Source organism: Serpula lacrymans, assembly GCF_000218685.1.
Source record: "Serpula lacrymans var. lacrymans S7.9 unplaced genomic scaffold SERLAscaffold_7, whole genome shotgun sequence".
NCBI lineage: Eukaryota > Fungi > Basidiomycota > Agaricomycetes > Boletales > Serpulaceae > Serpula > Serpula lacrymans.
This window is the reverse complement of record NW_006763296.1, coordinates 2708163-2736125: the sequence shown is the minus strand read 5'-3', so window position 1 is coordinate 2736125 and position 27963 is coordinate 2708163. Positions and strand designations below refer to the sequence as shown.

Genomic DNA, 27963 nt, shown 5'->3' with positions numbered 1-27963 from the left:
GCGCGCATCGTGACATATGCCCGTCTTACACCATCTAGGGAGCTCAAAACCTCAGTAAATCAAGATACTGATAGGCAGTTGAGACATCATCGCATGCAACTCTGCAGCAATGAGTCTGAGGGATCCACATGAAACCGATGTTTCAGCACTTACCATATGCTGAGTATCAATCAGGCTCACCTAGTCAGTCGATATCTCGTAAGCCTCAGCGCTGATTTTTGCGTAGGTAGGTCTCTCTGAATTTCGGGGTGGATACACCAACGAGATAAGCCTGGCACTCGCATACGATTCTCCCCATGCGGTACATAGATGCACACATTGACGAACACGCGTGCGATGGGAGTGAAACCGATGACTATTATTGAAAAAATCGAACTAAGACGTGGGTAAGAAAAACAACTGGGCTACCTATTTTATGAAGCTTAAACAGAATGTACAATAGAATAAGAACAATTACCTTCGTACGAGCCTAGAGATACCGTAGCAACAAATTCAGAGAGAATACCACATTATACAGGATACTGCTGAAAACCGATAAGAACGACAGCAAGATACGAATGAATAACAAGGGATATTAGGTATAGCACAAACCACAGATGAGAAAGAGTGGAAACGAAAACCGCATGATCAACTAATAGAATCACAATAGGCGTATTCATTGATAAGATTACAATGAACGACTGGTCAATCAGTGCGGTGATGCACCACTGGACACCGAATGTGATGTACGCATGAACGATTGGTGCTGCAACTGGTCTGAGGCGTAGTTTCGATTGGCCCCAGCAGGAGTAGACACAGTCCATGGTGGTGGGGGCGGAACAGGCAATGTAGCATCGTGAGCAGGAGATATATTCTGCTGGTGGTGATGATGCGACGCATGGTGCTGATGGTGTTGATGAGAAGGCTGAGAATTCCCCGTGCTCGACCCATTCGTCTGACCTATTGGTATGACCTGGAAGGAACCCTGATGGTGACTCAAAGGCATTGCCTGCTTCGTTTCAGGTTCAGTTGTAGCTGTAGACGCGGCAGTCGTGGATGCATTGGTTTGATTCTGGGCCCGCGACTTATCCCCTGCGAGCTCAGAGGCACGCGCAGAGGCCCGAAGGGTCTCCATATCAATACGAGCGGCTTGACCATCTGCACCTATAGCCTTGTCCCGCTTGCGAACAAGCTTTGCGTAGTCTATATCAGTAATAGACTGCCATCAGTACTGCATGAACCCTGATGTAATAAAGAACGGCACTGACGTAACCCGCAAGCATTGCATAGCGTTCGAGCACCATCCGGGCCTCGGCGCCATTCTGGGGTTTCGCGAATATTGCACGAATGACACTTCCCTGGAGGAGTGGCCCGCTGGCCAGACCAATGCGGGGAAAAAAGAGTATCAGCCACGTCAATCCCAAGCACGATACTTGACGATAATAGGAAGTACGAAAGGATCAGAGGCAGATAGGTGCTCACACTTCTTTTTCTGTACTTGCTTTTCGGTTGTCCAGTTTGAGCCGCAGCACCAGCCGCACTTGTTGCTCGTTTTGTCCGGATGATTTCCATATCCTTCTCAGCAGCAGATTGACCTTTCTCGGCCGGCTGTATATGAATTAATAAACGAGTTTTGCGGGCTTATAAGGCTATACGCACTTCAATTTGCCCGGCTACTTCCGTTCCTGTGCCGGACCCTGCTATGTCCTCCCATGGCCGCTTTGGTGGACGCTGCTCATCTACAAAACCGTGATTTGAACTCTCCATTGATGAAGTCCGCTCGGCACCCGGTAATGACATCCTGCGGAACTCCTCCAATAATCGAACGACCTCTGATGCATGTTGGGTCATTTCCGCAATTTCTTCTTGACGGGGCTGTACATTAGGGGTAGTGCGTTGAATTTGAGCTAAATGTCGTACTGAATTAGTAATAGTAATTACTATATCTTGAAGTGCTAGCATACCATAGCGATTTGCAAATTCGTAAAGGATAGTACAACGCTTGACAATCTGCGTGATGCACACTCAGTCATCTAGAATAGACTTATGAATTAATTCTTACTTCGGACAAGGTGCTGTCACATAGCGGCGCATTCGGCGTATCATCAACGGGATACGCTTGTGGCCGAGCATCAACAGTTGTAGGAACAAGTGGAGTTGTCCTAGAAAAACCCATTTGCTGCTGCTGTTGAGAATGTTGCGGCTGCGGAGGGGGCTGAGATTGCACGTGCTGGGATGGCGGTGGCGGCGGCGGCGGCTGTTGTGGGTGGTGTTGCGCAGGTGGTACTATATGGGGATGAGACTGGTAGTGTTGAGATTGGTGTTGAGCAGGCTGCTGATGATGCTGGACGTGCTGATGAGGCGGGTGCTGCTGTTGCTGCTGCTGAGGCGGATGTTGGTGGTGAGGTGGTGGTGGCTGATGTGGAGGCGGCTGTTGGTGCGAAGGCGGCGGTAAATGCGAAGGTTGCTGTTGGTGTAAAGGCTGTTGGTGGTGCGGAGGTAGCGATTGGTGCGAAGCCTGCTGGTGATGCGAGGTTGGTTGATGGTGAGGAGGCTGTTGATGGTGTGGAGGTGCTTGGTGATGTTGAGCGGGCTGATGATGCTGTGGAGGTTGGTGGTGGGGAGGTGGATGATGTTGAGGTGCTTCATGGTGTGGTGGTTGATGCTGAGGAGGTGGCTGGTGATGTTGAGGCGGCTGATGTTGCGTCTGGTGTTGGTGTTGGTGCTGCTGATGCTGGTCCCACGTCTCCTGTGAGGGAGGGGGAGGCTGTGGATGATAAGAATTAGTATGCGGCGATAGTTGCTGGTGATGACTCTGATGATGCGATTGCTGCTGAGGTTGATGGGACGCTGTACTGCCGAGGGTTGTATGTACGTTGGAGGGTAACCCCCATAACCAGGAGTAGAATATGCTCCAGGACTTGTTTGGTGTTGCACTTGCTCTTCGGGAGGTGGCGGAGGAGGTTGTACTTGATGGTATTGCGGTGCTTGCTGCGCTGGGGGATACGAAGGATGATGCGAGATTGGATAAGAAGGCTGCTAGAAGTCATTTGAAAGATCGAAGTTAGTGCACGTCAAAAGGATCAAACAGGCAAGCAAACTTGGGGCAGCGCATCGTGACGTTTAAGCGCGATAAGGGCGCACGTCCGACACACGCATCAGACAGGTGCCGATAAGAGGCTACGACTTACGTGAGAAGGTCGTGCATCTCGGGACACGTTGACTGCTGACCCTGCCCGAGTCCGTTTTGACGAAGTATTTTGTGGATGTGCAGAATCATCGCCACGAGAGCCAGGCCCGATAGTGACGGAGTTTGGTACGGGAGTGACTTGGGCGGAAAGAGGGATACCAGGAGTAAGGTAGCCTCCATTATCGTGTTTTGGGACGGAGTATTCTACGGTTTTGAGGTGGTGATGATCATGACCAGCAGACAGGGGTGGGGACTGTTGATGCTGCGGAGGAACGGCAGGATGGGTTTGGGGCGGTCGTGCCCAAGGAGAGTCATGGCGTGTCTGATAGGATTGGCTAGCAGATGCAACGTGTTCGATTTGAGGGGAGCCATTCTGAACAGGGACGACAGGATCTTGGGAGGGTGGTGGACGATACTGAAAGTTAAGGTCCTTCAAGGATGGGAGACGAAAGTCGTTGTTCATGTTGGGCGGTGGTGGAAGAGAATACCTAGCATGGTGTGCTGGATGATGGGCAGAGGCCATCGGTGCAATAGTGGATGAAGATTGGATAAAGATCAAGAAAGCTCTGCCAGGACGAGGACGAGGTAAGAGAATGTATCAGAGATTGACAGCGAGTGTATCTGGGAGTAAAAGGCAGAGTGTATCTCAGCGTGTATCTCCCGATGACGACGGATCTTGCAAAAAATCTGGGCGTCAGATTCAGAGACAAAAAAAGGAAAAAGAACGCACCTGGGGCCTCGTAATATGATGGCACACGGCCAGGTGTGGTTACTGAGAAGCCAGTGTGTTTGCAACGGGCGTAGTGCAAGAAAAGAGGCTAGGGAGAGGAGCAACGATGAGCTCGCGGTGGTGGAGGCAAGAGACAACGATGAGCTCGCAGTAGCGGAGGCAAGAGCTCTGGAGGCTTTTTGTCTTGTGTGGATATGACAGCCTTGAGGCGATGTGGACGTTGAGGGCAGCCAGATGACTAGATCCCATCTCATCACACCTGGCGGAGTCCCAATAAAAACGTGTAAAACGGGTATTTTTTATCTATTTAGCCCTATTTATCACTATTATCGCCCCCTGCACCCGCCCGTTTCTGCACTGATTGTGCCATCGGCTCGGGAGAAAAACCCGAAATCTTGGGTGTGTTTCTTAATTTTTGGTCGAAATCTCGATAGCAAAGAGATCCAATGAAGGAATCGGTGATCCCCCGATGCAGCGTGGTGAGATAGCGATTCCACCTTGCTTACGTACGCCCAATCGCCGCCTCGGACGCGAACACAATGGAGTTCCCTTTCGCCCAATCCAGCACCAAGGCATGGCTGCTGCATGTCCGCTGAGAACAGCGCCCGGCTGCGTGTGTGTAAGTAAATCAAAACTCGTCAAAGGCATGTTGGGGGGCCGCTCTCAAGACCGCACAACCATCCTCCACCCCGCACAAGACCTCCTTGATCCACCTCGTCTTCACCTGACAAGGCAGTGGCGATAACTAACTGTCTCACCTGGGGGCCACCATCAATACGTAGCATTGGTGCCTGATCTCTTTTGGTATTACCCGCTAAGATCGATCCAATTTGGCTTTGATCTCGAGCAAATCTGGTATGGATCAAGAGATCATGCTTTCGCACAGGAAACCCCGATACGTAGGAGAAGTCCTTCCAACAGATCCATTCAACCATGATCCAAGAATTACTGAATTCTTCGCCTTCAAGCTCGACAGCCCATTTCACAATACTCAGCCGTCCTCTCTTGCCCTCGCCCTCCTCGCTCATGTTTAGTATGCACAGCAATAGCCCACAACATATATTATATCACCCTTCATAAGCGCCTTCTAGTCGTATCCTTGGCTCCGGTTTGCTTCCTTTCGGCCGCTGTATCAGACCACGATCAGTCAGCGTTCAACTTTAACTCTCCACGGTTCGTCACGGTGTTCCACTAACGCACCAAGCGCTCGAGGTCATGCGCGACCACTCGCCGCATCAATGTGAGTGGTCTACTTATCTCTGCCTGTCACATCGGCCTGGGCACTCAAAGTGGGGCTAAAAATTTGCCCCTTGTTTACTCTCGTAGTCACACAGGCAGTCTCACATGTGTCTCAAAATTTCCCAGATCGCTGCAAGGTAAAAGGGCACCCGTGGGTGTATTCACGTCAATTTGCTGTGTTTACTTAGGCAACGACATGCCTCCAACCTGACGACGGCACTCAATTGTTTTGGCCACAGTTTGCAGCATCCACGATGGAGCGGTGAGAGCGGAATTTGTGCACTTACCGACTCCACGGTATTTTGGATTTATACACTCAGATATGGCTCACAGAGACATCCCACTCCAGCGTGGGTGGAGGCGGAGGAAGTCTTAGCATAACTGATGACGTGTGCCGATTTTTACGGGCAACATACAGGCTTTTAATGATTTACCGGTCACGACACAAGTTTTATGCGCAGTTTTGACTTCCATACGAAGATCCTTGCCGAACATTATGGCCATTCGATGGTGCGGCGATTATTTTTCTCCTCTGCTGAAATCATTGTAGGTACATCTTTGTCACTTATTGGTAGCTCATACGGCTAATTGTAGCCGGCCGTTCATGTTTTTATATGATGTTTCCGTAAACTAACCACTGTAGCACCGGCGTGATACTAGATTTTATTTTGGGACTTGAAGACTTTCCCCCAGAACTCTCGCGATGGGATTTTTATGACTTCGGTGAGTCCATCCAGATTTATCCACCAAATTATACTCTTGTAATTCTTTTAGATCTTGATAAGTGGACTCTGGCAGTGGACCTCAGACTGTCTATCAGTGTAACTTGACTTGCCTCATTTGCAACGACAGTGACGTCTCGGAGGCACAATGCAACCCCATAGCTCCGCACCTGACTTCGCCAGTTGCTCAGAACAAACCGTGGAACACACCGCTGTTGGTTCAGAGACAAAGGCAGTTGCGCTAAGGGCTTCCGGTAGCGTGATGTCAGTTTCTGCTATGCCCAGAGGGCTTGGCATCCTCAGGGTTTATTCAAGGCACTAAGACCAACAGTAGCAAAACTGACGGCAGCCTAATTTTACTAGAGCATTAGTTGTGCTCGACTTTCTTTTATGATTGTGCAACCACATTTTTGGAGCGTTTCTGTACTATTTCTAGACATGTGCGCAGCTGTCCCACCTAGTCCCGACGGTTCATATATATCCACGAGCGAGGATTTGAGATATTGTTTGTTGTTTCAGAGCTTGTCAGTTCTTTGTTACCTTGCATACCAACGCTGAACCAATGACGACCTTTCATCCACGGATCCTCTTCTTGCTCTCTAGTTCCATGGTGCAGCCTTCGCCGTGATCATCTCTCCCCAAGAGAAAGGTTAAAATGCATTGACTCAAGGCGTCCATGAATGTATTACAACTTCGAATGGACCCTATATCAGCACTACTTCCTTCTGTTTGGAGTATCATGGCGAGGCGCCCCATCGGTCCTAACGAAAAATGAACCACGGGCGTATGTTACATCAGGATGAAAGCCTCGCGTTGTTTCCATGAAACGCGATCGAGCACGGAACCTGCACGATATTTTGCTTCGAGAAAAGGCAGCGAGGATCGAGGCTAGTCAGTTGACGCTGGACAAGGTCCGGTGACCCCAGTGTAACTCTCCAGACCGCGAGATGGATCAGCGACGAACTTTTTAGGAGTCACGGATCCCCAATAGGATGGAACAGAAAAAGCCTCATGCATAATTGATTGACCAAGGCTCTGGCTCGGCGCGTGGCAAATGTCCAGTTTAATGTCCCGCTTCTGATGCACTTCACACAGCGGATAATTACTCAATCGAATCAGAAATCGAAGCCTACTTGTGCTTCTCATGGACAATATGATAAATTGTGCGGTTCTATCACATCCACCTTATCCCATCAATGACCTCCATGGACCAATTCTCAGACATAGGAAATGAAGCAGCTAGTCCACTTCCAAAAAGAAGACAAACTATTTTCTCTCCTAGCCTTCCAGAACTTCACCGGGGTGAAGCGTTCCATGATCTCATACTCGAGTATCACAATCATATACTCATCCTCCGCGAACTGACCAGACTGATAATGTTGATGATATCTTCCAGGCTTATCTTACTTATGTTGTTGGATCATGTGCTAATTATCACCACTTGTACTACATTCATTGAACACACGAGCTACAAATCTCAGTGTGATCGTCAGCAACACGATAACGGTTAAGAGATACAACTTACTCATGTTTCACTTCAAGAAGAAAGCCTGTGCTTATTTATTTGCCGGACCTGTGGACATTTCCATTTGGCGCAGTGTACTGAGAGTAACCACTCCCGCTGTTATAGTATGTTGAACCATTGGGGTTGCTGTAGTAGTATCCTCCATCCCTATCATGCCGTATTAGATACCAGCGGATTAAGTCGATGTGAGTACCTACGTGTTGGAATAGTGATATCCAGAACCACCACTGCCATAGTCACGGCTGCAGTAATGGTTTCCCTATAACAATGCCCCTGGCGGTTCCACCAACTCTGGTTTCCGATGAAAAAAGACAACTAACCTGACTGTTGGTACCCGAACTGGTATATGTATAATCTCTGCCAGTGTCATTAGAAGACGAACTGGTTTGAGAGCTGTTATTAGGCATCGTGGCGAAGATGAATGGGGTCAGGCTGAGAGGGAGGCAAAGTGGGGAGACAATGCGACCTCGGATATGAAGGATGCACGTCGTTACACACCTTATATACTCCTATCGTTGTTTGCTTCCCGTTGCATGAAATGATACATATTTTGGCATCGAAGTTGCAACACAGCGTGACCGTGATCCCTCCCTGCATATATATACCTAACAGATCAATTTTGAAATATATTTTTGTTAGACTGCGAAGAAAATTAAATCAAGACCTGGTAGTACATACCGCAGGCACTATTTTAACATGGCGACGAACAAGTTCTTTCATCCAACAGGAGTAAGCGCACCTGTTTTGTTCATGGTTTATTATGATGATTATAAGACGCTGCCATTGGAGCTTCCGTGGTGGTTACAAAAGACAACACATTTTGCCGCTGGGATTACGTTAACAGTATTGATACGTAATACAAAACGCTCTCGGCGATTACCTCCAATGGTTCAAGCTTTGAAGTTGAGCGCTTCTTTTGGTATACGATCGCCACCTCACTAAATTTGTACATCAGGTATCAATCTGCGAATCAAACTAAAACCTGGGAATGTTGGATTAAATCTCGTCAGTGGCCCGGGACAAACACAGTAAAAGTACGTGCCTTTAGAGTTCAAGAACCATAGCTTTCCGGGGTTAAACCAACGACTTCATTATCTTATTTATATGGGGCTGGCATATACTTGTTGAATCCTATCCCATTGTCCAATAGTACCGTGCTCTGGGTAATAAAAGGAGCTGCTGTCCATATCAAATATATGTTATGAGCTTTTTGAGCAAGTAAAAAGCAGAACAACGTACTAATTTGAATAGTGGTAACCCGACGGTCCATCTCCATAGTAAAGCACTGTGGCAGATAAAATGTTTCTCTGTGATAATCAGTACAAGCATGCCATTAAGTTTCCTTACATCATTCCAAGTGCAACAGGCTCCACATTGCTCTAATTTTCCCGCTGGAAGTAATCTTATATCCAATCACATCCGGCCAATATGGATTCGAAGTAACTTTGAAGCCTTTGGACTCTGTGACTAGTAGAGATCGGAGCAGATGAAGCTAACATGACAAGCAGAAATGCACTGACAGAGACGAACCTGGCCGCATCGTGACGATGCCTTCTTATATGCTACTATATTAGACAATGATTGTTAGCTTTCTGACCAGATGATAGATAATTCAATTCACCGTCTTTGGGTAGCTTACATGGGCCTTGTCGATGATGATATTGATTTGACCATGAATAGAAATAAATATTAGGCCTCGGCATCCAGTATCAACGAACCACATCTAAACTCCAGACTATCCTTGGTGTTTTACCTTTACGTAAACCACTGGTGTGTAATCCTCGCAAGTATAGCGTAGTTGGGTCTCCCTTCAACTTTCAGTGGCAGATTAAGCTGATGAGAGTCAGAAAGTCGATGCGCTGATTGATGCTAAGGTTGATGCCGACGTGCCGCGATGAGATTAAGTCCGAAATAGTGAGAGACCAACTTGTACACAAATAAAAGCCTGTTTTTGAACCTCTTTCCAAGAAGTGTATCATAAATGGCCTGTCCTCCTATGAAGCTCCATGAGGGACACGCCTCTGATTTCGTTACAAGCCCCTACCGATGTGAGTGAATACCGTGCTAGGATTATTATATAACAAGCAGCTGACCATCTGTGAATCCAGTATATAGATGTGTGATTTACCTTTTCTAGCTTCAAGTTCGTCTCTGTCACCATGGTTCAAAATGCGTCTATGAACTGTGTAGTGGTAGGCCACGAGCTCACATATGCATTGTTAGCTCGTCGCTATTTCTTAACTCTATCACTTGTAGTTCAAGATATATTATCTTCCTATGAGTTTAGATATCCACCAGTTTTATGAACAGTGTGGGATTACCCACAAAACTCCTCCAAAGCTCCCTAAAGATGGCGCTCATCCGTAAAATTATTTCCTGGGGGTGTAGGGGATGGACTACAAACTGTATTTATCAAAAATGCTAGTTGATTCTATCCATTCTGGTATAATGCAACCCATTCGTCTCTTTTCTTGACGTGCAGACACTCAGGGTTTTTGTCCCAAAAGTTGGACCAAGAGGACGGATTCATTCTTTATCCAGTGCGCGTATCATTATATTTTCTGGTTCATGGTGACTAAATATAACTATTGTATGCGAAAATACCTGATTAATATGTCCACTCAAATATATACTTCTAGTCGTTGACACTTTACTTTCCGTATCAGTTGATGGATTCGCAACAATTTATCACACAGTATGTAACATTACTATAGTATCAACTCAGTATTTGATGCCAGATAATGCCCAGATGACTTTCCAGTTCATATACTCGCACGAGCCGCCCAGTCCTGAAGACCAATGGATGGAGATTACAGTGGGTCGTAAGGTGGGTTATTGCTTAAAACATTCGAAAGAAATAAAACCCTTTATAGCGTGCAGAATTGAACATTCTGAATCTAAAAGACCTTAACAGAAATGATGTGAGTTTGCGCATTTCCGTCTCGTCAGTAAGCACACAATATTTATATTGACCTCCTTCGCAAACAAGGATCATTGACATTCCTGATGGCCAACCACAAATTTGGTGATGATTCTGTGTTTTTGCATGTATCAAGGTCAGCGCTTTTCAAGGCAGGCACCCATGGTAAGCTTCTTTCCTCTGTCAAATATACCCTTCCCCACCTAACGTATTGCTATTTGGGTTAGAAATCTTCACTGCCATCACTTCACTGATGGGTCAATTTATGGACCTGAGGTATCTCACACGTCCTTATGAATTTAAAATCAAGATGACACTAAAGATTCAGATTTTGCTAGAACTCGGATGCTATCGACGTAGTTCATATAGCACAAGTCAGTGGCCATTTATGCAAGGTGGACTAAAAAGAAGAAAATATGAGCTAATTCAATCAGGTTGGTTACAAATATCTTCCAGATCACAAGTGAGTAAACACAAAGGCTCTATTATTTTATCTCACGATTACCACCAATAGATATATGCTATCGCATCTCTTCGAGACAGAAGGTGATCAGATTGGATATCTATACGATTCCGGCGACAAACTAATTGAGGTGACTTAGCTCACCAATTCATGTTCCACCTTCTTAAAATCAACTTAGTTTAGGTTGAATATATATTCCCCCTGGATGGATCTGATGGCCACATTGAGATCCTTGACGGAAGAGGAATATGCCCAGGCTTTAAGCCTCTACTCCATACATCATAACCCTGCGTTAGAGTTAACTGAATCTGACCTGCAGAGAATGTGCGCGGTTCATTTCAGTACGATGAGTTTCTGAGAGAAATGGACTCGGGTACACACATCCAAAAGTTAGCCCCTTTCAGCCTATCTTGCGTCTTTGAATCTCGTGCAGTACAGAGCTAAGAAGAAGCCTGAGATCCTCAACCTTCCAAATTATAATGCGTTCGGAAAGCTACCTGCCCTTCTCGACGCCGACGCATTCGCCTTAGCGCAGGCATCCCAAAGGCTCAATGCTGCACTGAGCCCAACCAACTCCATTCTCATCGGCTCAAATAGTTGACTATGCCTATCCAGCCTGAAGCTTTGCGAGAAAATGATGATGGGGCACAACTCAAGAAAGTCCAAAGTATCATCCAAGACTGGGATACGAAAACACCACCCGTACTGGGAAGAGACACGGTCGTCCGTAAAAGATAAACGCAACGCGTCTGTTTGTGCTGCATTCGCCACTATAATTAACTCATCTTGAACTGGAAGGGTACTATTTCCCCAAGCTTCAAAAGGTGAGCACGTCTATACTCCAGTGTCTTTGCTTTGATAGAGCATCTCCCTCATAGGCTTACTGAAAATTACACAAATCGCAGTGCTCGCAAAAGTATTGAAAGAGTAATACTATGCGTCCACGTGACAAGAGGGACTCCATCTCTTTTAATAGAATCCAATGCTACGTGAACCGCGCATCTACCAAGCTGTCTGCTACTAACAGTGTATGACTGATAATCTATCGCCGACGACAATAAATGATATACTGTCGTTAACCGTCAGCTCGGATGGGGGGGCTATTCGGACGTCACAGAGGTCACACAAGCCGAGTTAGAGCTCCGCTCGGCACTATCAGTGTTTGAACATGATTTTGAGTGTGGCGCACCTGAACTTTTTGAAACTGAGATTGCAGTACCTTAGTAGAGCGTTACTTTCTCGAAAGTCACGCACATGGAAGGAACTCGCTCAATAATTCAGGATTTTGTGCTAGGAAAGTTGGAGTAAGTAGTAAGAATATATAGAACTGCTATGGGTTGAGTTGTTGAGGAAAAATGACAGTGGAACATATGTTTTCAGAAATGTCCGAATAGCCCCCCCATCCGAACTGACGGTTAACGACAGTACCCTCAGCCCTGGTATTTACTATATTTTCCAATGCAGTGATATTTAATAATCTTTGCGGATAGCAGAAGCTTATCAAGGGTCTTGAACAAGTACGATTTTAAGTTCGTTTCCTCGGATGATATTTTCGACTATGCTAGCGAACTTTTACATAGCACACGAAAACATTATGTCTTCACTGCCTTGGATAGAGCGCACCACAGCCCGAACTGATAGTGACAAGTAGAAGAATGATGCTGGCGGCAAGAGACATCCATGGCTTTTAGCACGCACGAGAAACAAGAAGTACAAATCAGAAATCAACGCAAGTAAACGGACGTGTATCAATGTCCGGCATGGTAGTGACAATGACTCACCAGTGGTCCGAACGAGACGTCGATGTGAGCATTTCTGAAGCGTGTCACAGCTGTCCCCCAAAGGCCGATCATGAAGATAAAGGCGATGGCAGACGTGAAAAAAGAAAGTAGCGAAAGTACAGAGAACACACTAAAGCGATATTGTCGAGCTGGAATACCACAGAGGAGAGGAATAAGAGATAGTGTGGCAAAAAGAGATAGTATGGTCGCTGCATAAGGGATCCTCGCAAGTTAGTCTATTCTCAAAGAACGTTCGATTAACGCTCACATATAGGATAAAACACAAGTGCTATCGTCAATGGTTCCACTATCTGGGGATCAAAACTGTATCCAATCCTACGAAATGCAATGACGATAATGTGTTCTTGTCAGTCAGCAGGATTTTTGAGTTTTATAGAAGATTACAGCACTTTAATGGACTTGTACAAGATCCTCCAGAGTCATAGCACCAGCCCCAAATGCCAAATCGAACACCTATTGGGACTCCAGCATCGATAAAGTAGAAGGATGAGATAAGGGGAACAGAAAATGTAGTAAATAACCTGGACATAGAAGGCATTCCAAGTGTCAGTACTGTCAGTACCCATCCCCGCCTGGCTAAATGAACACAAAATGCGCACAGAAGTACGAATGCTGCGAGTGTTAGAAGGAAGACTGGGAAAAGAGAATTAGGAATCCGTATAGGTCTTGCATTAATGCTGCTGTCCATGATAATGTGCTCTAGAATGCCACCTCAGTTTTCCAACGGACAGAGTGAAACACGCAGTTTGAAAGGTCTGACAGTGTCCATGCGTAGAGAACGGACAAGGGAAAGACGCACACGGTGATTTTCGTATTTTCTATGGTCTGTTCTCATCAGCCAAAGTAAATTTAGAGCCACCAGCGTTATCATCGCCCTAGCCCTTTAAAGACAAAATCCTCGAGGCTGCAGGACCTCTTCAGCGTACCTCTGCAGGCCGTAATTTCATGGCGAGCTCAATGATAATGTTGAGGCTGCATGTCAGTAAAGAACATAGATAGAAACATTACGCGCCAAAAAAAACGAATTGGGAGCCTCAGATCAAGGCACGCGTTTCATTCAAAGCATGGCATGAGAACGAACAGGCGTGGACTTGTTGTGTCTTGGGCACGAGGCAAAGGCGAACCATTCTCGTATTTTCCTTTCACACTTCCTTTCCAATTAAAGCTACAGGTAGCCTACATCATAAACCAGCACCTATCAATGTGGATAGCATTAAAAAAACATGCATTGTAGAGAGTAATACAGTACAGGAAGCTAGTACAAAAAGCTGGCCAATTTCAACGAAAAGAAAAGGAAGCAGAAGTTGTTTACAAGGAAGAAGAAAAATGACTGAGAAGAAGGGTAGGGGTAAGGAGAGGGGGAAAAGAGACGCTGGGGACAGGATGGAGAAAGAAAGAAAAATAGCTTATAGTACCACAACAATCCGGTCCCAACTCAATTTGGCGTATGAGGAAATCGAAAAAGCAAGAGCCAAAAAAAAAAAAAGATAAAAGGTAATATACAAAGAAGGAAAGGTTGGCCAAACACTATTACGTGAAAAGAGGAGAGGAATTGAGTTAACCAAGCTGACACTAAGATGAGTGAAAAAATGAATCGCATTCCGTCCTTGTAACTCGCGTCGAAGAAAAAAAAAAGGATAAGACCCGCCAAGAAGTAGATAGCGGTGGTAAATTCCTCGATATTTCGTGAATCATAGCTCGTCGTTACATGTCTGCGCGGTGTTGAAACAGGGTGGGGCTTGATAGTTACACTGTGTTCGCCAAGTGAATGTGTCTGATACAAAGTTTCTTTCTTGTTGCTACAACAGGACAATTCTTTCCGCGTGAATGCGGAGGTCGATGAGTGATGTATTTGTGTTTAATAGTTATGCCTTGAAGAGTGTAGTATAAAACGAAGATCTGGTCGTTGAAGACAGTGAACGCGTTTGAGAAGAAGGCGAAAAAAAATTAACTTCTGATGAGGTCGATGCCAGCGCCTAAAACGCTGCCTTTGACGCCCTGTTCACTCCCGATGTTGTCCATATAACCACCGGACCGTCCAGCGCTAGATGCCGACGATCCGTTATCACCAAAGCGGTTCGCTTGGTAGCGCTGCTGTTCTTCTTCAAAGAGTTTTCTTCCGACATCGGCACGTAGACTCGACGTCAAACCTGGTCTTAGAGACAACGTCGGACCGACAGCACTTCGAGGAGGTGCGGCAGCCGGAGAAGGTGACACATTAATGAACTCATTGAGGTTGAACGGGACGTTACCAGGAGTTGGAGGCGCTTGGGGCGTTGTAGACTTGCTATCTGTGGTCATATATGACCACCCGTTGGGTGTAGCTGTTGCATTAGATTCTGTATGCGAGGCCGAAAGTGATGTAGGTGAAGGCAACAGCTGAGCAGGTGTGATGGAGGTTGGAGTAGGAGGGATCACATTCGGCTCCATCGAGGCCAAAGTACCATCACTGTCTGAATAATTTTTAGAGATACTACCCAAGCTGGATGTGGTTTGAAGGCGCAATGGCTGACTCAAGCCGCCTTCGGCGCCGTGACTCCCGCCTGTAAATATGGTCTCTCGCAATTCACTTCCAGCTGTGGAAGCAAAACTGCCCTCACTTCTCAGGGGGCTCCTACTGCCCTCTGTACCGCCAAATAGCACTCTTCCTTTAGCACGTAAGCTGGCGCCACCGCCGAGCGCCCTAAATGCTGCAAAGTCTCTGGAATCCTTGTCCCGCGCCGCGGCAGGACGTGCAGGCGATGGCGATGTATGAAGGTAAAGCATTAAATTCGCCGCCTCTTCATCATCAGTGGGTCCAGACATTCTGGGAGTAGTATGCACATTCTCCAAGTATCCACTACCTTGATTATTCAGAGATCTACTCTCCAAACGAGCGGCGGCAGATAGGGGCGGGGGCGTTGTAGAACGATTTACAGTTGCGAATGACGCTTCAGCCGATGGAAGTAAGGAAGTCGCGGCAGTACTCGTAGTCCGCGCTGAGCTCTGAGCAAACTGAGAGAATGAGTGGGCGGACCCCACATCAGATCCGGCCGAAACACTCGACCTTGGAGAGGCGCCCACAATAGAAGGGCGAGAATGCAGCCGAAGTGAGGTTAGTGTTGCAACAGCCTTCCTTTCGACATCTGTATCTTCTGCAACCAACGTGGCGGCAGGTGAGGCCGACCTCACGTTCCCCTTCTGTTTTCCCTTATCTTTTCGGCTAGATTTAGGTCTAGTGGCTTCTTGCTTGCGGTTGCGAGACTGCGCACGAGTACCTTCCGCGATACTACGTGCAAGATTGGTGGATGCAGAGGCAGAGAGCGACAGGTCAGAGCCTTTCGACCCCCGACGGGTTGCGGCGCTTGAGCGCGAAGCAGCCTGTACAGGCGGATCACTGGAATTGTGCACAGTCCGCGCCTGTTTAAGAGGCGGTGGTCCTAACAGGGACGCGAAGAGGCTTTGCGTTGCATTCGCGTCTCTGCTCACAGAGATACTGGGATAATGTGGTCGTGAGGCTGAAGCAGAGACGGATGGCGGAGCCATAGAGCCTTTGCTACGTGGAGCTGGGCCAGCCGATGCACTTGCCCTTCCATTCCCAGACATACCTTGAGTGGCTGGATTATTATAATAGTTGTTGCCTCCACTGGCTTTACGCTTGGTGCCTATTACACGCACGGGTGGAGCAGTTAGGGTGTGTATTTTCGCCTCGAGATCGGGCAGTGAGATGTGCGAAATATTGTGTGTAGCTTTGTAGGAAGCATATGAGAGACGGGCGCGAAGGCCTCTGGTGACCTATCGGAAGGTGAAACAGGAGTCGTCAGCGTGCACTTGGATGGGAGGGCCCGCGCCCCGGGCACGATGTGCGCAGCGAGTGGTGATGTAGCCACAGAACGCAAAAGAAAGCACAAAGTCAACGTGCCCGCACAAGAAAACGGGGGCTGATGGGGACCTGCGCCCGTCTGGACGCGTCTGGGAGGTGGGAGAGAGGAGACTGAACGTACCATGGATATTTCTGCTCTAGCTAAAAATTTCTGTACGGCTTTCTTCCTCTCCTCTCTCTCCGGAAGGTCGAGGTCCACTGTGGATGTTGGCGAGAGGGCGGTGTTGTGGGGCTGGAGATATGCCATGGGGGGCGAAGCTGAAGTTACCGAGGACGAGGGTGTCGCCATCTGGGGCGCGTCACGTATAGGGTCAAGCAATATGGTACAGAGACTGTGTGTGCTGGACGCTGTGTGGGGCGACGTGGACGGGTGGTCGACGCTGTGTGGGACGACGAGGGAGGGGAAGCGCGTTGAGAACGACGTGTGTGAGCTGGTGGAGGCGCGACGACGCGCTCAGGTGCATCTTATTCATCCGAGGTCGCGCGTGGGAACTTGGACCGGTACCCTACACCGTGCTGTGTGCCTGTTCTCAAAACGTAATATTACCCCGAAAAATACAGCAACTTTCTCGTAAAATTAAATCGCTCCTGGAAAACCGAAGACGCCAATAAAACACGCCTTGGGAAGGACTGGTCCCATGCATAACGCGCCCAAATGCTCCCCACCTCGACTAGCCAGCGCCACTGAGATTCATTCTGTCTGCAGAAAATGTAATAAAGTCTGATACCAATTTCAGCCTGTATCAAATGATGACCAGATAACCGGACTTCGCGGCGGAAGCAAGCACGTACTCGCCATTGAAGGAACAATGGCACGCCCTAGCCCGAGTAAGACCATTCCCCATCCTGACCAGAACAGACGCTATTATCATCTGACCTCCCATCCGAACAGTCATATTCATATTTGCCACCCAGCTGGAACCACAGTCGTTCGAGCCCTGATGGTACCCCGGCCATCCTCATCGTCAATAGCATCTTCAGAACCTATCTCCTTATCCCAGTACCATCTCGGCAAAAATCCAACCCTTGCCTCGCCTCCCTCTACGTCCGCCACCCCCGCTTCGTCCAGCAACGCAACGCTGACTCCTTCCCTAGGAGTGAATTTGACGCGCCAAACATCCCTTGCCGCGCTTGACGCCATAGTGTCCTTGAGAAACGAAAGGAACCGTCGCCCCCAGTCTAGGCAGGCAACAGGATCCCATGCACCAGGTTTACCTCGGACTAGACGAGGAAGTTCTAGTGTCTTGAACGTCTGAGTCGTAGTTATGTATCCCGAAGGCGTTCGAAAGCCGACTATAATTTCCTGGGAGTGGAACTGTGAGCCGTGTTATGTGCTGTGGCTCGTGCACTTACTGGTACACCTAGAAGAAATGATTGAAAGTAGAACTTCAACAGTTTTCTTCGGTTTCTTGTATTAGATATAGCTTGAAAATGCACGAGAGTTATCTTACTTCTCAAACTTAGCTTCGTCATGAGGCCCTCGTATCGATAGCGAGGTTTTTAGTTCTACGAAAGTATCGGGTCTTCCTGTATATTTTTCTATTCACATATGCTTAAAAGCTTTTATGCATCAGACCCATTAAACATGACTTACCGCGTACACAATCAACCTCACCTCCTATGATAATGCGCGTGTCGCCGAGCTTGGTTTTGACTACGCTACACCATTGCACATTAGTATTAACGTCTCCACTCCATCCTTGCGTGTCTGCAGAACAATCCTCTTGTTTGTGTGGTGTGGAAGACGTGCAGTAAGACTCGAATGCGTATCCATAGTAAGTTTGGCGTCGATGTCGAGGTTCCATCGCGTTTCTACATGTATCCTCAAAGATGAGCAACAATACACATGCTCTGGAAGATGAAACTGACTTCTCCTTCAATTTGGCGTCTGAAAGATGTTCTTCAAAGTACATCGTTCCGTTCATACACATAACATTCAACTCCCAGCCATCCCTCTCCTCATAAGCCGCCGTCAGTATCCTCTCTCAGTGCAGTGTCAGGTTTTGCCAGTACAAAATGCGCAGAACAACTCACTTGGTCATTACACCTCTCCAGGCGATCACCCCGATATCCGATGGTTGCCCTTTGGTGCCATCACCGCTATTGGCTATTTTTGCCTTTGCCTTTGACCATGCACGCAGGAGTCCATCCACCCGCCCGCGTTCATCAGGACGACGCACCCAGTTCTCGTATCTGTTCCCCAAGTTCGCACCACGCGGAGGTTCCACGAAGTAACGCATTGCAGAATCAGTAAACTCCAACTGTCGCTCGGGTGTATATGAGAATGTTAACAACTGAGTTGGTTGCTGAAAAGTTGGCGGATGAATAGGTTTCTGCGAAGGAGCAGAATATGCGAGAAAACGATGAGGAGAGTTCGAGGGTGTATTCTGTTCGGATACAATTGGAGACTGTGCACGTATCCTCGAAAATGACCTGGGATCTTGTTCGCCTTCCACTAAGAATTCAGAGGCTTTGCGCTTTGTCGCCATTGTTACGAACTGTGAAACACTGAACACTGGACAACGTCACGGTTAGACTTAGAATTCGAAGCAAGCATCCTTTGTTTATTTCACAGGGCTTTGCCAAACTTCGATATCGCTTACTCCGGGATATTAATATTCCCGACCGACTCAGGCCGCGGCACCGTAACAGAATATGAAAGTGATCCATATCGTCCGATATCTGGTCTATGCTGAACACAACGACCAGAATTGGAGGTGCTACGTTGCGCAATAAACATTGCAACAATCAATTCACCCCTTTTCCCTTGTAATGAACGTAGTGAGTGGATTGAGCAAATTTACATCAGCGGTCGCTCCATATCATATACATGCACATAATTTTCTTGAGCTAGTTCGTTCCCTTGTTATTGTGTAGTCTCATCTGACGCACTTCTCTTTCATTTAGAATCTCAAATCAATCTAAATACATATTAAACCTGGTGAGTGGTGTGGGCCATCTATTTATCTGCGGTCCAACAAGTTACAGAGACGCTGATTCCAGATTGGAGGTAGGTCGAAGCTTTACAATGGCCCCACCCGCTCGATCCAGTCCGACATCGATAACCTGATAGAACACCAGATGTGGAATCTCCACATACTATGTTAGTACTACTGGCACCGTCGCCGATACCGATGCAAGTACATACAGCTGGAATTGCCGCTAATAGATATATAAAATAAATGCTAGAACTTTATTCTCCCTCTGGGACTTCGTCAAGCCAATAAGCTGTTGGCATTCCATGGTGTGTGATATTATACTACTTCTGTATTTCTTATGGTTGAATGCACTTCTTGAACAAAGCTCAGAGCTGACGGATCGGTGGAAAGCGTTCATTGCATCCTATATATACATCGCCTCCAGACGGTCCACCCGCCATTGGCGCTTTGACATGCCAGTGCCATTCAGTGGATTGGACGGCCGACTCTATAGTGCTTATTCCACGTGGAAAGGACGTAATTCAATGACTCGCTGAGACAGTGTGTTTGCATCGTGTCCACTGTACACCTAGATCTAATGGCTTAAGCATCTGCATTTCACCATATCTTTATCCCATTCCCCGATGCTCAACCGCCCCGAAGCCATTGTCAGTCCACAAATTGCTTCGATGTTATTAAAGCAGCTAAGTCTATTACATCTACGACCACATATTTCAGGACAACAGGTTATCTTGAACACGATTTAAGTGCGTGCTCGGGAAGTGAGGCGCAGTACGTCTCATAACCACCTTCATTTTACACACCTCGTTATAACTCACCCTATCGTTTCACTCTCCCTTCTTTCGCCGACTCATTACCCATCCCATCCTTGACACCATGTTCTGTACGTCTACCCTAGGTGAACGAATCTATCTTTGTGCTAACCGAACTATAGTTAATAGAAAGCCCAAAGCACCGGCCGTGCCAGCTGACTGGCCATCACCTTATCACAATAAATGTAACCAACCCAACTGCCGCTATCCAAATCCTCCACAAGCTGCAAAGGGTGTATATATATGCAAGGGTGTACCAGGTGGTTTCTTCTGTGAAGGTACATACAAGGTATCGAACGTCAAGGCTCAGGAAGCCACACTATATTACAAGGAAATATCACGTCGCACCGCAGAGGCAGCATTACGTTCTGAAGAAGAGAGGAAACGCCGAGAGGTAGATTGGAAAAGGTCAGAGATGGCGAAACGGAGGCGAGGTAAGGAAGAGCAGGAGGAACGTCTAAGGGAAGAGAGGGTGAGGCAGGGGTACGGACAGCGGGTTCATGTTCTTGGTGGTGTGGAGATCAGACAAGTAAAGCAACACGTGAGGCCTGATCCACGGTCTGGTGCTGTGCATCGACCTTCACAGGCTCAAATTGAAGAGGAGTATATAACTGATCGGAAGATGATGCAGATGTACCCCGAACGGAGGATACGGCCACGATGGTGCGTGTCAAGAATCAAGATGTGATCTACTTGACGAGACGAGTTTAATTTTATTTGACAGGATATGAGACCATTCTCAATTTTTGGAGACACTTCGACATTTATGAAAATTAACTAACCATCTGTGCTATGACCGTACCTTATATGTATTATGCTAATCAAAGGAATTTATGAAAAGCGCATAGAGTCGCTCGTTATCGGCATTTGTAGCTTAAAGCGCTACAGAGAACACGTCAAATACTTTTCACGTCCAAAGTAGTCCCTATCTTTCTGGTCTGGAATGCATAGGTTCTTATGTCTTCATGTGTGCCATAGCCCTAAATAAGGTGAAAAACTTGAAGCATTCTAAATCTACAATAAGCGTACCAATATTGGCAAAGACAATGGTGTATTAAAAAAAAAAACGGCTGTACCTACATTTATGGAACCATCATTTGGGCGATAATATAATAATTTGCTGTGTGGATGCGATGATCCAATATTCATGGCGCTATTTGACTCCATCATAAGGTCTGTAGGCAAATTTCTTCGATATATAACGCTGCAATCCTATTCCACCAGTGAGCTGGTCTATTGCAGCTTGAGATTTTTGCTGAGCGTCAGGGTGTATGGTCATTGTCGTCACGAAATCGGATATAAACTACATATTGTCTCATGTCAATGTTGTAGAAACTAAAAGAGGAAATTTTCACTTACAGTTCGTACAGCAGCTAAGAGGTAAATGGGTTAAGATAAAATATGTGTGATAGAGCCCTTGAGATATTTACTTACCTCTGTAAATCGTTACAGACCTGCTTCAATAACAACTTCATCTTCCTGACGTTCTATGGTAGTGGAATAAACCCCTTGAAATCCCAGACAATTCTGATGGAATGATTGAATAATAGAAGTACGGTTCGTTTGAAATTTCCTTACCAAATTACACAAATTGATCACCATATTTCTTGGAGCGCTTTGTCAACAGTTCTCAACTATTTTCCAGGATTCAGGATACGCACCTTCGTTCCAACGATTTCGACATACAAGAGGTTGCCTGTCACACACGTCAATCAACGTTCATTTCGAATAATCAAACGAAATGGGACCAACCATTTCTTTAGGCGGGAGATATGGGAAGACCGACCAAGATCTTCTCCCTTCAGTTCATCAGGGAATGAGCACTGAGATTTTGGATAGTGAGTGCAAAGAGAGTAAGAACGGATGCTAAGACAGTGAGAGAAGCAACTACATAACCAACAAGTTCTTGGTGGGTGTGTGCGTGTGTGTGTTGATACATGAGTTATTTCTCTGACTTTGAACACGGTTTATGTATGAGACTGAGACAGTCTGTATATGAATGCACGATCTGAAGTTCCGTTGAACGTCTGATAAACTAGCTTTTGGAGTCAAAATAAGGGGCGCGTTCAGTTACAACTCGAAACACTTATAACGATAGACATGGCCTAACCTTGGTCGTGGCTTGAAGCTTGGAGGCTGAATGCGACGCCCGAACTAAAGCTACAACTTGAACTTGAAGGAGTCCCGGAGGACTCGGACGTCTGAGGCCGAGCCGCTTTTATCCTTAGAAAAATGTTCTAATTCATATGAATGATGTGATTACTGATGCTCTTAAAACCGTAACACGGAGATCAAATTGAAACGGACTAGCAATAAAGCTGTATGCATCCTGCTCTTCCACTATCTTGTCAAGTTCTTCAGGTTCTGTCGAGATCGCCATGAAAATTTGACTCCTACACAGAGGAATTGTTGAGGAATTGTCCTCGAGCAGCAAGGATGGGCGGAGGTCTCAATATGGTCGTAGTGCAACTAGCTCACCTGAAATCGTTGGAGCAGTTCGGGGCAAGCTCACTCGAAACTGAGTACTGAGTATTTAAATATTCAAAGTTGGATCATGGTAAAGAAGCACTGTCGTACTAAAGCGGAGCTCATATTAGCATGGCTTTACGTATAAACCAGCGTTGATTTCTTCACCATACCATGACTTCCTCCAGACAAGGGTTGTTGTCTCCTCTCGAAGGCTTTTTATGTGGTGGGACAGCGGCATGTACTGCGGTGAGCCAATGTCACAGCTTCGCACTTTCCCAGTAAAATTCAGGCGCTTTCCAGGTCACTGTATCCAATCCTGCAGAAGTTGCCAAGACTCGCATGCAGTTGCAAGGAGAATTAGCCAAAGGTGGTGGCCAAAGGGTGTACAATAATGCTCTTGATGCGCTAGCTAAAACTTGGAGGAATGAGGGTATCCGTGGTTTGCAAAGAGGTCTTGGTGCTGCTGTGTGTTTATTTCGCTGACATCGCGCCTATGTAATGCTAATGATATAATAGTATTCTTACCAGGCAAGAGCTCCTGATCTGATGTGCAACTCATCGTATAAATGCACTCTGGCTGACCGCATACCATCTACTAGATTCTCCTCCATGGCTCGTCTTTCGGTGTGAAACCTCTTGGGACCGTGCTGCCACATTTGCTAACACACTCGAAGCTTTTTATGAACATGTCAGACGAGCGTTCAACAACTTCGTTGGAAAGCCTCCCATAGATCAAATACCACTGACTTCTATATCCGCTGGAGCGGTAAGCGGTGCCATCGGTGGTATGTCGTCCAGTAATAGCCCTAAGAATGGCCCGGGTCATCCTGTGACTGAAGAGTCGATCTTGAAGCTTGCCTTGGGAACCCTTTCTTCCTTATCAAAGCCAGAATGCAGGTAATAATGCTTATCTGGTCGAGTGTATGGGACAATTCATCATATTTGCCAGGCGTACTCTCCAGCTCTGCCTGTAGGGACGCAGCGCTACTACAAGAGTTCTTTCAATGCATTCACCACTATTTGGAAGGCCGAGAAATTCCGGGGTCTGATTCGTGGTATCGATGCTGCTGTGCTCCGGACAACGATAGGCTCATCGGTTGACTAAGTTAATGCTATTTACGGTTTTCATTTTTAACTGGGTTTACTCTCTAGGTTTTATTACCAAGCTATTATGGTACAAAACATCAAATTGTCTCGAACGGTCTTCTTCCCGAGAACAGTATATGGACGTACCTTGCAAGCAGTTCTGTCTCTACTATTTGCGTGGTACGTCAGGCTTGCTTTATATGTGATTGGTGCTGTTTGAATTGGCAATATAGACCATAGTGATGCAACCATCCGACACGGCAAGTTTTGAGGAATGGAATGACTGCTTGAGATTTTAATGAGACTTATGCAGGCACTCACCCGATTGTATAACCAACCTACAAAGCGCTTGCCCAACGGCACTCTAATCGGAACATTGTACAAAAATCCTATCGACTGCCTATGGAAAACTATTCAGGCTGAGGGTATCCGTGGCTGCTATAAGGGTGCGTCGAAATAGCTAGAACGATGTTGTGTGTGTTTACAAAAACCCAGGATCCACTGCTCAACTGCTGCAAGTCGCTCCGCATACGTGAGTGTCCTGATTATTCTTCTATTCTTTGGCTAAGACAATGAATCGTTAGGATCATTATACTAACTGCCAACGATATTATTCGCAACATCTACACGAACATGAAGTCCGGACATCCCGAAGATGTTTGAATTGGGGTTGGGGTTGATTGCGATAGAATCTCACCTCATGGCTGTATAGGTTCAGCCATAGACACTTTTTGCTTATAGCAGATACTGGTCATGATATATGCCAATCTACTATTGCTCATACCATGATCCACCAAGCTGCTGTTGCAAGCAGTGTCTAGAGATAAATCATACGATGCGGTTCGTGCAGTATAAGAGCTTGTCTAGGAAGTTTAGTCTCAGGGAAAGTAGACTTGATTTATCCTTGTGCCAAAGCTACAAATGGCAGTAGAGGATGGGTATTTCTTTTCGGCACAGATTAGAAAGTAAACCTTCCGTGGAAGTCATGCACATGGTTTCTCCGCACCACCCATGGATACACCATCCATATGATTGACCAGAACTTGGATCAGCTGCAGCCCGCATCCATGGGTCAAGGTGAACGGGCCATTCATGAATTCAATGGCTACCGCTAGCGCTAATGTCGTAGTATCAGCGGCCGTATGGGCTTACTAATACGACCTCTTATCTTTCCTCTGTACCATCATCGTACCACTACTACGTAGCAAGTCCATAGGCTCTGCAGACTCATACTATCCTTTCCGTCACTCTATCCGACCCAACCATTACAAAAAGCACATTTGATCTCTACAATGGTGTCGCGTGCTCAAGAAGCTGCTTATACTGTTTTGGCCAGCGTCGACTTGTCCAGCTATGATCCCGAACAGTCAAGGCTTATGGACGAAAAGTGTATCCTAGTGGACGAGGACGACAATGCCATAGGTGCCATGGACAAGAAAACATGTCAGATCGTTTTGAAGTCTCGTGTTGTAGCGCGGCCTGACAAACATTAATAAAACTGCAGGTCACTTGATGGAGAACATCAACAAGGGTTTGCTCCACCGCGCCTTCTCTGCATTCGTTTTCAGACCGTCCGATGGCAAGCTTCTCCTACAACAGCGCGCGACGGAGAAGATAACATTTCCAGATATGTGGACGAACACATGCTGCTCTCATCCATTGGATGATTTTGAGGAGGAGAAAGTGGAAAAGGATCAGCTGGGAGTAAGAGTTGCAGCTTCGCGAAAACTGGACCATGAACTGGGCATTCCCTCTAGTCAAACTCCCGTTGATCAATTCCAGTATCTGACTCGGATTCATTATTTGGCACCATCAAGTGGTCTTTGGGGTGAACATGAAGGTTAGTCGTGCATTGAAATTATGCATGATCACATGGTTTACATTTCTGTTTAGTTGATTATATCCTGTTCATCACCGCCGACGTTACAGTGACACCGAACACCAACGAGATCCGTGACCACAAGTACGTCGATAAGGCAGAGCTACAGGCCATGTTCGATGACCCTGGTACGGTCATCTTTTCTTGGTGAAACATGTTTATATATTTATTCATACCTTCGAGCAGCGAACTCTTTCACACCTTGGTTCAAATTGATCGCAAGAGATTTCCTTTTCGGCTGGTGGGATGAACTAATGAAGCGCAAGGATAACCAGGGTCTTGTATCTGCGCAGAGTCTCGCTGGTGTCGCAGACGGATCGAAGGTTATCAAAATGGTGTAACAAGGCGATCTTTTTATAACTAACTATTCATGCTTCCGGTTTAAATTTTTTTCACACCTCGAACGACATATCCAGTGTTGAAATGTAAGGATTGCCATAATCACTGCTATGAGAATATAGAGTCTCACATAGTTGTTTGAATATAAATTATTTGAAGGATATGCTTGTTTTCTACACGTCAGTAACTTGACAGTAAGGACCACCGTATCTACACCCATGTTAAATATGAGTTTCGATGTAGCTCGAAGATAAACCTGTCATCAGCACTTCTCGCTTTCTATAGAAATGCGAGATACCACTCACCGTGACGAACACACATTTACAACGATCTTGATCAGAACACCATCATTTGTACTCGATTTTCTTGGCGAGGTGACGTTTGTTAGTTCCCAGATATGAGGTAGGTCATGCACGCCCGTGTTTAAAGGATTTTTGGCAGCGCTGGGGCAGCATTGGAGCAGACTTTCGACGTAACCTCGATTGCAGCCAGGCTGACTCTAGCACAGGATTTGTATTTACGGGCGCTTATAGCTTAGTACAGGCAATAATTACAACTGTAAGCATCGATCAAAGTGGTCAAGGATTGTGCGAATGGATTTCGTCATTCCTGCGCTCCCCTGGCAATACTATGGACAAGATGGTCGACCAACCTGGTGTTAAAAAATAAAAGAAAAAAGGGGATCATGCGTTCGACAAACCTCCCAAAATTCACGGTAAAATCCGGTATTGGCCCAATCGATGATAGCTGTGATTTTATAGCCATCGTCTCTGGGTCCACCATAATGTTCTTCGGTAGAAGGTCACGGTGCGTAAAGCGATAGCACAATTACTCGGGATTGATGCCATTAAATGATTGAACCATGCCAGTCCTACAGCTGATTGTCCGCAGCGGCACGAAAAAAAAAACTGCGTTAAGTATTTCCGAGAATCGCAGACCGAGAAGAAGACGTGTTTTTTTGTTCTTTTTTTTTTGGGGGGGGGACAAGCAAGGTGCGGAAGGCACGACCTGTTACAGATCCAATAATCCTGGCCTGCGTCATCCCTATTTGATTCACCAGAAGCTTTAGCGCTCTACATATTGAGGTCAGAGATTCCGCTGGCAGCGAATCCACCCCTGCATCGAGAGATACTCCTTTGATCTCCATAATACATACACCATACACCAATAGGACTGGCATTCGATTTTGACAAAAGCACTTTCAACGGTATGCTGGGGGCGGAGTATTAAGACACACAATAATGAAGAAGTCTGCTACGTACATCCTGTGCGCTGAACCTGGGCAAGAGATAGTGGCACGGGCACTCTTTGCAATGCACATGCATATAACCTCCTTTGACAAATTGAGTCCGCCATGCTTTAGGACTACTCCTTCTGAGATCTTGAGTACATTGTGCCACCTACCCTTCCCAGAGAGAACTTTCACGACATTGAGGGATTCAAGGTCGTGGAATGATTTGGGCAATGAGAGTTCCAGTTTCTTTGAGAAAGAACGACGGGGCATTTTGGGCGTGGGTTGGAGCAAAGCCTGTACCCCTAGTGAAAAGCAGCGCTGCATTCCATCCAGCCACGAAGTTCTTGTCCCACCACCGCTGCCCGCAGCAATGGACAGCAGTACCGTGACTGTCTATTCAGCTCCTATCGACCACAAGAATAAAGTCATCGCCGATATTTTCACGCTTGTGGTATCTTCCCAAACACTTGTCGCAGTGTTAAAGGGGAAGGTCAAGAAGAGGATGACGCTTGAAGCGTACTGTTCCAGGAAATGGCGGAGGTCAGACTGACAAGGTAGAAGCTTGTGGATACGAGGTAAACCAATATCGATTGGAGGAGTCCGAGAGTTTGAACCACTGTTCAAGGTACGGCGTAGGAACACTTTCCCCGTTTGATCGTACTGATTGGTGCACCATAGCCTCTGGCCCACAAGACGGAGGTGACAAGATACAGTCCAATCTTGGCGGATAGATAGTCATGCGGCGCATTGATCCAGCATTTTCTCTCCATGCA

General features: G+C 46.6%; 14 protein-coding genes across 14 annotated transcripts; 9 read left to right on the top strand and 5 right to left on the bottom strand.

The window, feature by feature from the left end:
* Positions 1 to 335: 335 nt before the first annotated feature.
* Positions 336 to 1697, bottom strand: SERLADRAFT_469154 (GATA-4/5/6 transcription factor; the record flags this gene model as incomplete). The annotated part of the gene is made up of 3 exons (XM_007319017.1): positions 336 to 1182; positions 1248 to 1587; positions 1639 to 1697. 2 exons carry the CDS (start codon positions 1549 to 1551, stop codon positions 689 to 691), a joined length of 798 nt encoding a protein of 265 aa, XP_007319079.1.
* Positions 1698 to 2758: 1061 nt separating this feature from the next.
* SERLADRAFT_391177 (uncharacterized protein) lies at positions 2759 to 3333 on the top strand (the record flags this gene model as incomplete). Its single annotated transcript, XM_007319016.1, has 2 exons — positions 2759 to 3018; positions 3171 to 3333. 2 exons carry the CDS (start codon positions 2889 to 2891, stop codon positions 3200 to 3202), a joined length of 162 nt encoding a protein of 53 aa, XP_007319078.1.
* Positions 3334 to 3398: 65 nt separating this feature from the next.
* SERLADRAFT_469153 (uncharacterized protein) lies at positions 3399 to 3822 on the top strand (the record flags this gene model as incomplete). Its single annotated transcript, XM_007319015.1, has 1 exon — positions 3399 to 3822. The coding sequence occupies one exon, from the start codon at positions 3399 to 3401 to the stop codon at positions 3708 to 3710; it is 312 nt and encodes a 103-aa protein (XP_007319077.1).
* A 1572-nt stretch (positions 3823 to 5394) lies between these two features.
* Positions 5395 to 6339, top strand: SERLADRAFT_469150 (uncharacterized protein; the record flags this gene model as incomplete). Its single annotated transcript, XM_007319014.1, has 3 exons — positions 5395 to 5684; positions 5782 to 5861; positions 5924 to 6339. The coding sequence occupies 3 exons, from the start codon at positions 5635 to 5637 to the stop codon at positions 6103 to 6105; spliced, it is 312 nt and encodes a 103-aa protein (XP_007319076.1).
* Positions 6340 to 6866: 527 nt separating this feature from the next.
* On the bottom strand, positions 6867 to 7858 carry SERLADRAFT_469148 (uncharacterized protein; the record flags this gene model as incomplete). Its single annotated transcript, XM_007319013.1, has 4 exons — positions 6867 to 7336; positions 7386 to 7532; positions 7583 to 7644; positions 7706 to 7858. The coding sequence occupies 3 exons, from the start codon at positions 7790 to 7792 to the stop codon at positions 7421 to 7423; spliced, it is 261 nt and encodes an 86-aa protein (XP_007319075.1).
* Positions 7859 to 8712: 854 nt separating this feature from the next.
* Positions 8713 to 9268, top strand: SERLADRAFT_469146 (uncharacterized protein; the record flags this gene model as incomplete). Its single annotated transcript, XM_007319012.1, has 2 exons — positions 8713 to 8824; positions 8993 to 9268. The coding sequence occupies 2 exons, from the start codon at positions 8713 to 8715 to the stop codon at positions 9076 to 9078; spliced, it is 198 nt and encodes a 65-aa protein (XP_007319074.1).
* Positions 9269 to 9544: 276 nt separating this feature from the next.
* SERLADRAFT_408783 (uncharacterized protein) lies at positions 9545 to 11992 on the top strand (the record flags this gene model as incomplete). Its single annotated transcript, XM_007319011.1, has 14 exons — positions 9545 to 9577; positions 9642 to 9748; positions 9868 to 9956; positions 10052 to 10080; positions 10111 to 10212; positions 10290 to 10306; positions 10442 to 10470; positions 10533 to 10679; positions 10762 to 10768; positions 10952 to 11092; positions 11207 to 11364; positions 11391 to 11495; positions 11567 to 11592; positions 11855 to 11992. The coding sequence occupies 14 exons, from the start codon at positions 9545 to 9547 to the stop codon at positions 11990 to 11992; spliced, it is 1128 nt and encodes a 375-aa protein (XP_007319073.1).
* Positions 11993 to 12270: 278 nt separating this feature from the next.
* SERLADRAFT_469144 (uncharacterized protein) lies at positions 12271 to 13554 on the bottom strand (the record flags this gene model as incomplete). Its single annotated transcript, XM_007319010.1, has 6 exons — positions 12271 to 12452; positions 12550 to 12758; positions 12818 to 12885; positions 12960 to 13091; positions 13170 to 13269; positions 13370 to 13554. The coding sequence occupies 5 exons, from the start codon at positions 13256 to 13258 to the stop codon at positions 12369 to 12371; spliced, it is 582 nt and encodes a 193-aa protein (XP_007319072.1).
* Positions 13555 to 16963: 3409 nt separating this feature from the next.
* SERLADRAFT_415895 (uncharacterized protein) lies at positions 16964 to 18983 on the bottom strand (the record flags this gene model as incomplete). The annotated part of the gene is made up of 7 exons (XM_007319009.1): positions 16964 to 17319; positions 17352 to 17735; positions 17786 to 17831; positions 17884 to 17971; positions 18027 to 18244; positions 18302 to 18412; positions 18467 to 18983. The coding sequence occupies 7 exons, from the start codon at positions 18919 to 18921 to the stop codon at positions 17176 to 17178; spliced, it is 1446 nt and encodes a 481-aa protein (XP_007319071.1).
* A 1264-nt stretch (positions 18984 to 20247) lies between these two features.
* SERLADRAFT_415894 (uncharacterized protein) lies at positions 20248 to 21023 on the top strand (the record flags this gene model as incomplete). The annotated part of the gene is made up of 3 exons (XM_007319008.1): positions 20248 to 20254; positions 20306 to 20846; positions 20908 to 21023. The coding sequence occupies 3 exons, from the start codon at positions 20248 to 20250 to the stop codon at positions 20912 to 20914; spliced, it is 555 nt and encodes a 184-aa protein (XP_007319070.1).
* Positions 21024 to 21029: 6 nt separating this feature from the next.
* Positions 21030 to 22687, bottom strand: SERLADRAFT_415893 (uncharacterized protein; the record flags this gene model as incomplete). The annotated part of the gene is made up of 7 exons (XM_007319007.1): positions 21030 to 21486; positions 21543 to 21556; positions 21638 to 21710; positions 21845 to 21879; positions 21970 to 22006; positions 22075 to 22222; positions 22294 to 22687. 6 exons carry the CDS (start codon positions 22120 to 22122, stop codon positions 21337 to 21339), a joined length of 357 nt encoding a protein of 118 aa, XP_007319069.1.
* A 136-nt stretch (positions 22688 to 22823) lies between these two features.
* SERLADRAFT_408779 (uncharacterized protein) lies at positions 22824 to 24401 on the top strand (the record flags this gene model as incomplete). Its single annotated transcript, XM_007319006.1, has 8 exons — positions 22824 to 22898; positions 22953 to 23121; positions 23252 to 23418; positions 23602 to 23748; positions 23805 to 23918; positions 24052 to 24184; positions 24234 to 24270; positions 24323 to 24401. The coding sequence occupies 8 exons, from the start codon at positions 22824 to 22826 to the stop codon at positions 24399 to 24401; spliced, it is 921 nt and encodes a 306-aa protein (XP_007319068.1).
* Positions 24402 to 24696: 295 nt separating this feature from the next.
* SERLADRAFT_469127 (uncharacterized protein) lies at positions 24697 to 26128 on the top strand (the record flags this gene model as incomplete). Its single annotated transcript, XM_007319005.1, has 4 exons — positions 24697 to 25181; positions 25243 to 25578; positions 25632 to 25745; positions 25804 to 26128. The coding sequence occupies 4 exons, from the start codon at positions 25031 to 25033 to the stop codon at positions 25956 to 25958; spliced, it is 756 nt and encodes a 251-aa protein (XP_007319067.1).
* Positions 26129 to 26732: 604 nt separating this feature from the next.
* On the top strand, positions 26733 to 27800 carry SERLADRAFT_469124 (uncharacterized protein; the record flags this gene model as incomplete). Its single annotated transcript, XM_007319004.1, has 1 exon — positions 26733 to 27800. One exon carries the CDS (start codon positions 27198 to 27200, stop codon positions 27738 to 27740), a length of 543 nt encoding a protein of 180 aa, XP_007319066.1.
* Between the last annotated feature and the right edge of the window lie 163 nt (positions 27801 to 27963).